Consider the following 8,503-nt stretch of genomic DNA (forward strand, 5'->3'; position numbering starts at 1 on the left):
TCCATTTGTTCTGACCGCCTTCCAGAACCAACCTAGGGGCATGCGGAGAAAGCTGACTCCTCATGGTTGGTCCGGGGCAAGCAGTCAGCTCAAAGTGGCTGGACCCTTGAGTCAGGGACGTTTTGGCATCGTGGGTTCGACGTGCAGTAGTCAGAGGCAAGGTACATTCATACATGTGGTGAGAAACGGCGGGTATCCCTTTGAAGTATCCGTAATGATGGGTCTTTTGTGCCTCTACTCTCTACTCAGTTCATCAAGTTCACACCTGGTTGAGCAGCCCAGCCCAAGGTTACGACTGACATGATATGGTTGATTGACTGTCATATCAGAGCCACACTCAGAGTCTTATCATGAGAAATCAATGGGCCTCAGGGTTATTTTAAAAGAACCGTCTCAATGAGAGATAAAATGTGCCACGCGGACACACGAGAGAAACTGACTTGTTTCTCGTCCCCGGGTTTGGTTTGGCTCGGGTGAGATGCATTAAGGATGGGCGAGAGGGTGGGGAGAGCTGCACACCAACAAGACCCTCAAAAAGCCCCTGAAGAAAGCGACAAGGAAAAGAATAAGTTACCTTAGTAGTGTGCAGTGGTATGTAGTGATTGGCTTATGTTCCGGATCACCGTCCCGTTGGGTCTCTGGCACTCAGAGTCCGGGCTTGTCTAGGTAGCTGGGCACTGCTCAAGAGGACTTGGTTTCTTTTGCTTTTGCTTTCGCTTCTGCCCATATTTGTGCTTTCGCTCTTAGTAGCTCCATGTTTGCCGTCGATGCAGTCTCAGATTCTCATTCCAACCAGGGTTCGCCGAAAGGCTCCAACGTTGGCTACCACATCGATACAAGATATGTACGGGCCCAGAATTTCGCCATCTGAGCCACCAGAAAGTGTCGCGTAAAGCCGATCACCCCGCCGTAGCCCGCACGATAAGAAGAGAATAGTGGGGGGTTTAGCGTGGCACAGCCCAGAGCCCGGGAACGAAGGGTCCTTAACCGACTAACTGCACCTAGTGTCGTGTACTATACTGTAAGGTACTGTAAGGTACTGAGTGTATGGACTGTAGAGGTTGGGTTGGGTTGGTACTCCAAAACTCTATGGATCTAGACAGTATGTGGATGTAACTATTGAACTGACGGGTAATGTTCTAGAGCATCCATCTATGGACAAAAGCCTCAACCGCCTACAACATGCCTTGCTGCTTTCCTTTCTTATTTTGTGTTCCCGTCCCCCTCCTCTCTCTCAACTCTTTCCCTCCTCTCTCTTCTCTGGTGATCACCTCATACCCACGGTCATGTTCATCACCTCACGGGCATGTGCCCTGTTCTCCAACTTCAACTAGAAAACGAGACTCGATTCTATTGGAAACTTCCTCGCTTCAAGTAGAAACCCAGTACGACGAAACGGCCCCGCTGACCACCCCCCCACCACCCTCTCCGAATCCCCCGTTCGTCGGCTGATCCCCTCGGTTTCCCAGCAGAACATTGGACCCTGCTTATTTCTTCTACCATCCTACAATCCTTCTTCGCAACATTTTTTCCTTTGAGACTTGTTTCTTTTCTATTCCACTATTCTCTTACTTTCGTCCATCGGTTTTACTCCTGGCTCATATTGATTGATATACATCCTTCCTCCGCCAGCGATGAAATAAAGGACCCTGCATTAGCTGTAAGCGACCAGCGAACAAGGCTCCAAGCCGCCCCCACTATCGACCGACCGACCGACAGACAGATAGACAGACCGAGTTGAATCAGATAATTGTCTTCAATTGTTAGCAGCAGGTGTTATTCCGTCTGTCTCTTTCATACGACACCTTTGATACCAGACGTTTCGCCCTATATACAGTACAAGAACGTACAAGCGCACGCCTACAACGCAATTTTGTTATGGAGGTCCACGAGATAACACCGTCCGGCGCTCCGAGCCCCAGCCCCAGCCCGGGCCCAGAAGGCGTATCCACTGCGCCAGGGCCGGACATGCCGGTCAAGGGCAAAAGCCGGCACCGTCTGATCCAGCGAATCCAGCGAATATCTTCAACGCCTTCATTGAGTGGTCTGCGTCGCTCCAGGTCGGTTGGAAGCCGTGGGAGTCCCTACAGCACTCGGAGCACTCTCTCGTGTGTTAGTCTTGCGGCGACTGGACCACCTCAGACCCCCTACAGCGCCCGCTCATCGACCCCACAGCCCTCGCCTCTTGGTCTGCCCAGCGCTTTGAGCTCAACCCCTCAATCCTCAGGGGAGTTTCCATTCGATACTCCTGGTGGTTATTTGGCCATTCGTAAGGTCGAAAATGCGACTCCAATCACCACTCCTGGGACCGCCCCTCTCCCATCCGAGTTTCGGTCTAAGCAGGACGTACAGATTCGAACCCGGCCTGGTGTAAAACCTATTCAGAAGCAACCATTCCGTTTCTGGGATCAGATGCCCAATGAGCTTCAGATTCACATCTTCTCTTTCTTCCAACCAAGAGAACTCGTCCAGGCATCTCGAGTGTCCAAGGCCTTTTACAAGGCCTGCTTTGACGGTCAACTCTGGACGTCCCTTGATGCTTCTGAATTTTATCGCGAGATTCCAGCCGAATCACTCGCCAGGATTATTGTTGCGGCTGGTCCTTTCATCAAGGATCTCAACCTGCGAGGCTGCGTGCAGGTAGAGCACTACAAGCGCACCGAGGTCATTGTAAAGGCATGCAAGAACCTTATGAACGCAACCCTGGAAGGTTGCCAAAATTTCCAAAAGAGCACGCTGCATAGCTTGCTACGTAACAACGAGAAGCTCGTTAGCCTCAACCTCACGGGGCTGACTGCGGTCTCAAACACATCCTGCAAGATCATTGCCGAGTCCTGCCCTCAGCTCGAGACCTTCAATATTTCCTGGTGCGGCAGGGTAGATGCTCGAGGTGTCAAGGCAGTTGTAGAGGCTTGCCAAAGATTGAGGGATCTTCGGGTCGGTGAAGTTGGAGGATTCGACAATGTGGCGACTGCCGAGGCTATTTTCAAGACAAACAACCTAGAGAGGTTGGTTCTGAGCGGGTGCGCCGAACTCAATGACGAGGCCCTCCAGATTATGATGCATGGTGTCGAGCCTGAAATCGACATCCTGTCTGAACGGCCCATTGTGCCGGCCCGCAAGCTTCGTCACCTCGACCTGAGCCGCTGTGTCCGACTCACAGATGCAGGCGTGAAGGTGATCGGCCATCTTGTGCCCGATCTTGAGGGTCTGCAGCTCTCAGGCTGTAAGCTTCTGACTGACGACGCTCTCGAGTCCATTCTCGCATCCACCCCTCGGTTGACACACCTCGAACTCGAGGACCTTGAAAACCTCACCAATTCAATTCTATCAGAGCATCTCGCCAAAGCTCCCTGTGCATCTTCGATAGAGCATCTCTCTCTTAGCTACTGCGAAAACTTAGGCGACACTGGGATGATTCCGGTTATGCAAACATGCACGAACCTTCAGAACGTCGACCTTGACAACACTCGAGTCAGCGACCTCGTCCTCGCCGAAGCAGCCGCAATGGTCATGAAACGCTCTAAACGATCTATCGAAACGGTAACGCGACCTAAGCTGTCCCTCCAAATGGTCGTCTACGATTGTCAAAACGTGACCTGGACAGGTGTCCGTGAGGTGCTCTTCCGCAACACACAGGTCAAAGCTGTATCAGGCCAACCTGGCCGAGTGAGCTACCCGACCGAGATGATCGGGCTTAAGTGCTTCTATGGCTTCCAGATGACCGTTGATGAGCATCAGAAGCGAGTTCTGCGGGGTGATCTTGCGTCTGCTGGTCGCCTGGAGAGGAAATGGGCAGACTACATGCAAGCCACGGAAGAAGCAGGCATGACAGGTGCAGGCTACCGAAGACGCAGGCGTCGAGCCAGAGAAGCCCAGGCCCTCCATTTAGACGAAGAGGATGGTGGTTTGGGTCCTACCGGCCGTCGGAGGGCACGCACCCTGGGCTCATGTGCTGTCATGTAGGCCCTGAATACGATACACACGATACATTAAGTGAATGCACGTCAATATACAGCAGATTGGTATACGAACATGTTGGAACCTTTTTTTTTTTTTTGTTCTTCTTTTTCTCAGGGCGTCTTGGGGTTTGGCTAAATGGATAAATTTTATTTGGCGAGGGGGCTGCTCGCTTTGTTGTTGTTGTTAATGGTGTTATGGTAGATCACGGCGCTCTCTTTTCCATGGCGGTCCATATGCCACGATGGTGGCATGCATTTCAGCGCATCAAGCATATTGAATGACGTTGTGCATATATGTCTAGACAGTCGAATACAATGAACGTAGATTCGAAACCAACATACACAGAGACTTTATTCCGCTTCTTGAAATCTCGCGTCGAGGTTAGAACATTTCGGTCACTATCCGTTCACCACGATGTGATCTCCACCACCGTGAGTTCCTCGCCAATTCGCCTTCGTCGCCCCCTACGATATCCGACCATTTGAGGATGAACTCTTCCGTTGCCTCCCAACTTCTTGAGTCCCAGGGGGTTCCAGTATGTGCGCCTGCAATGCCTCCCCAACAAGTCAAGTGATTAAGTGAATCATGGAAGAACTCATCCTCATCCATTTCGTTCATCTTCTCGATGATGTTGTCCCTGATATCCTTGAAGGGAATGACATCGATAAATGGATGGTGATTAACAACAACCTGCTTTCGTGTAGGGCGGAGATCGAAATGCAGGGTGCGGGATCCACGTTGGACAGATGTGATGATAGCTTCAGGATTAGGATCCGAATCCGCGTGGGCCCTGTAGAAGGGTGAAATGGCATCGTCAGAACAGTACATCGATCTTGTTATCCCAAGTGAGAGGCAGTTCTCGAGCATAGCGCTGATAATGCATATGATGTCGATCTGGAGATTGTTTTTGTATGGATCTGGGATAACAGGGAGAAGGACTTCTCTGGAATGGTTTGGAATGTGAAGTGTAGGGCAACCACAGTTGAAGAACAGCACCGGTGCTGTGTACTCATCGTATATGGGGTTTTCAGAAATCCATTGGTCAAAGTCTTCAAAGATGAGGCTGGCGCCCCACGTGCCTATATCCGTCGTCGACTGTGATATCGAGTTTCTAGGGTCGAGATGGAGTGTTGAAGGATTGATGGTTTCAGCGTCTATGAGTAGTTCACTGAAAGGGGTTGAAGTAAGCCCCTCTTCGGGTTTCTCCAAGTGAATGAGGGACCTGTCATTGTTTTCTTGTAATGAAGCTCCCTGCTCGGCTGCCCGGCGCTCTAGCTCCTGGATGCGCTTCCGTTGCTTTTCCCCTGAAATGGATCATGTCAGCCACAAGCAGCAGAGCACCCAGGCGGCTTATTTAAAAAGACTTTGGTTTCCATCTTGGCTTTACTCACTGTATGTCTGCTGAGCTAAGCGGTTCTGTAGGCGCCTCTTCTCGGGATCACGGCGGATGACCTTCTTCTTGATGGCTAAAGGCTCCTTTCCAGAAGATTGGCTGGGATTCGTTGAGCGCCGGGAGACGCCAGGAGGTTCTTGCCCCATTATTTTCTGGTTGAAAACTATATATCACGAGAATTTTGATCGAGATACTGCTGAAAGAGTTGATCACCTCGAGTGGAGTGGAGGGAAGTGAAGTGAAGGCATCGCCAGGATTCATGTAAGCCACTGGTGTGCCTGATGGCTGACGTGAGCCACTCGGGCCACATCAATGCGATCTTATTGTCGCAAGCTGACTTACCCTATACATTGTCTGACCTAAACGTGTCATGAAGGCGGTTTCTGACCGTCAACTAACTATGGGATGTATGATAATTGTGTACTACTACCAGTCCCCAATACAGACCTATGGGTGTGTTTATATCCGACTTGACTGGGACGGAAACTCTTTCGCTACATTTCACGAATAATGTCGTCAACTTCAGTCACGACCTACCCTTACTAGCCTTTTCTTGGTTAATTGTTAATTCTTCGACAGTTTGACGGAGCTAACCCACCAATCGTATCCTTCTTCTGGCCAAAGGTGTCAATAGGTTCGACCGGCAAGAATATTGGAGATTCTTTCAACAGATAGATACCGGTATAATCATGCATCGATGCGTCATTGGAAGCTAATAAGGATCAATGGCTTGCTCCAGGATTGGGCCGGACGAAATGCAGTGGGTGGTAACCTAGCCTGACGCTACCTAAACTAAGAGTCCCCTCTAAATCGCTGAAGAATCGGATTCAAACTCTCCGATATGTAGACTTTTGGGCCGCTCATTCTGAATTTTCCCGTTCATACAATCATAGGCTCTCATCCCACCGAGAACTGGTTTGGTTGTTCCGTGGTGTCAGCGGCTCCGACCTCTCGGCCGGTGTTGGGTGGCTGAACGGGAATGCGGGGCCGGGCATGTGGCCTACCGAGCGCCGAGGTCCCGAGGTCATCATCCATAGCTCGAACTTCACAACTTGGTGACGGAGAACTCACAACGACGCCAAACACCTCCCACTAATTCAAATAATACAGGAAAGGTATTAACAAGAAAAATGCCACTGGAGGTCATATACGTCACTCGTCACGGAGTAAGTTCTGATCAGCCTCGACTGTCCCGGCCACAGATTTCTTCGTCCTGGTATTGATGCACTGGCCCCGAATATAGTTCCGGTCTGGATGGAGTGTCGACCCTCTCACTGGCGTGTACACTGGGTTTATACGATCGCCAACAGGCATCCCCGCGGACCCGGCCTTGACGTTTCATGGGGTCTCACAATCAAAAGAGATGGGTAAACATCTCATGACCCTGGAACCTCCCATCGATGCTGTATACTCAAGCCCATATTATCGATGTCTGCAAACGATAACACCATTCGTTGAGCTCAAACAGCAGCAACTCAACGACCAACCCGGTATTCGAGGCTCTACGGCGGCTAGGATACGCCCAGAACATGGAATAGGCGAGTTCTTTGGGGCAGCACCTTTCGACCATCCGATCCCCGCCCCTTCCAAGCGACTCAAGGAGCTATTTCCAACATTCGATGAGGACTATTCGTCTGCAATAACGCCCTCCAGAAAAGGCGAAACGATCAATGACCTATACGGGCGAGTTGCAGCAGCTGTAAGGGCCATCATCGAGCGCTGTGACGCAGAGGGACACCGCGCTGTGGTGTTATGCACACATGCTGCGGTCGTGATAACCCTGGGCCGTATCCTTACAGGACGTATCCCCAAGGCTGTCGAGGAAGAGGATTTCCACGCCTTTACCTGTGGACTGAGCACGTACCGCCGGCGAGGCCCAGGCCTGAAGAGAACAACCATGTTGGGCACCAGTAAGTTTGTTCGGTGGTGGATATCAAGTGACCAACATTGGCGGCGAGGTATTGACAAACACATAAACACAGACGAATCTTACCCACCCACAAGTGACCTTAGCCCAGTAGGGGATTGGCAGTGCGAAATCGATAGCGATTGTAGTTTCTTGACGTCTGGAGAGGAGCGAGGCTGGTGAGTTAACAATACCCTCCAGTCTCGCGATAGATACCGAATTAGTTATAAGCTGACCCAAGACGCAGGAAATTTTCGGGCGATGAATCGTTCCCAGGAACCGGCACGATGTCACAAGGTGGTACCGAGTCCAAATTATAGCGTCGCTCATACAAAGAGCGTATCACTATAATGTCGAGTAATGAGAGCTCTGGAACTGCGGGTCGTGAACTGGCATATGGCAGATATGTTCTCAGTCTACAGTTCCAACAATGTACCAGCTATAAAACTCTGGATTAACAAATGCGTATTTTGTGACATTATTTGAACCGTTTCAACTGCTCGTAACATACAAAGTCAGGGTCCCAGTGCTAAACCCAGACAGTTGATTCTACCGAATACACCCTCGGAAACAAGCAATGACCAGAGCATGTCCGATGCAACAGCACGTGTTCAATTTGAATTGTGTCGGTTGTATTCCCGTTGAGGATGCATGTGAACAAGCCTACCAGGCTTCTTCTTTGTTTGAACCCCTGGTACTAAGTTCAACGTGCCTGCATCGCATCTGCGTGCAGTAGCCAACTGGGCTTGGATTGTGTAACAGCACAACGGGGGGTTTTCTGTGGCTAGATACTTTGGATCCCGTTGCAACGACATGTGAGACTGTTCAGTGCTTTGTGACTCGGTGACGACAAGTCGGCAATTAAGAGGGATCAACGAGTCAATCGAAATTGAGTCAATCATAAAGCCCCTTACATTGAGGTCAAGGAAAATCTGAACATAGCTAGGGGGTCGAATAAGAAATAACCAGTACTTCTACCCCTATAATAACACTAAAAATCCATAATATTATAAGAAAGGTATTATTTTAAATAGCTCTATAGCCTGTATCTAAAGATACCTAGTTTTAAGTATTGAGATATACTTACTAAAAGTTAAATTTAAATTACTATTAATTTTTTAAAAGCTTATAATATTCTATTTAAGAAAAATAATATTTTTTACTTTAATAGTATTAAAAAGTAATTTAGTTAATATATTATTTAAAATAATATAAACTAAATATATTATAATACCTTAAAT

At 49.4% G+C, this 8,503-nt stretch overlaps 3 protein-coding genes across 3 annotated transcripts; 2 read left to right on the top strand and 1 right to left on the bottom strand.

The window, feature by feature from the left end:
* Positions 1-1,878: 1,878 nt before the first annotated feature.
* FSUBG_13082 (f-box Fbl2) lies at positions 1,879-3,966 on the top strand (the record flags this gene model as incomplete). The annotated part of the gene is made up of 1 exon (XM_036677936.1): positions 1,879-3,966. One exon carries the CDS (start codon positions 1,879-1,881, stop codon positions 3,964-3,966), a length of 2,088 nt encoding a protein of 695 aa, XP_036531456.1.
* A 378-nt stretch (positions 3,967-4,344) lies between these two features.
* On the bottom strand, positions 4,345-5,502 carry FSUBG_13083 (uncharacterized protein; the record flags this gene model as incomplete). The annotated part of the gene is made up of 2 exons (XM_036677937.1): positions 4,345-5,267; positions 5,355-5,502. The coding sequence occupies 2 exons, from the start codon at positions 5,500-5,502 to the stop codon at positions 4,345-4,347; spliced, it is 1,071 nt and encodes a 356-aa protein (XP_036531457.1).
* A 984-nt stretch (positions 5,503-6,486) lies between these two features.
* FSUBG_13084 (transcription initiation factor) lies at positions 6,487-7,582 on the top strand (the record flags this gene model as incomplete). The annotated part of the gene is made up of 4 exons (XM_036677938.1): positions 6,487-6,522; positions 6,600-7,266; positions 7,339-7,441; positions 7,510-7,582. 4 exons carry the CDS (start codon positions 6,487-6,489, stop codon positions 7,580-7,582), a joined length of 879 nt encoding a protein of 292 aa, XP_036531458.1.
* Positions 7,583-8,503: the final 921 nt, after the last annotated feature.

The sequence above is a fragment of the Fusarium subglutinans genome (assembly GCF_013396075.1).
Source record: "Fusarium subglutinans strain NRRL 66333 chromosome Unknown NRRL66333_c0000308, whole genome shotgun sequence".
In the NCBI taxonomy this organism is placed as follows: Eukaryota; Fungi; Ascomycota; class Sordariomycetes; order Hypocreales; family Nectriaceae; genus Fusarium; species Fusarium subglutinans.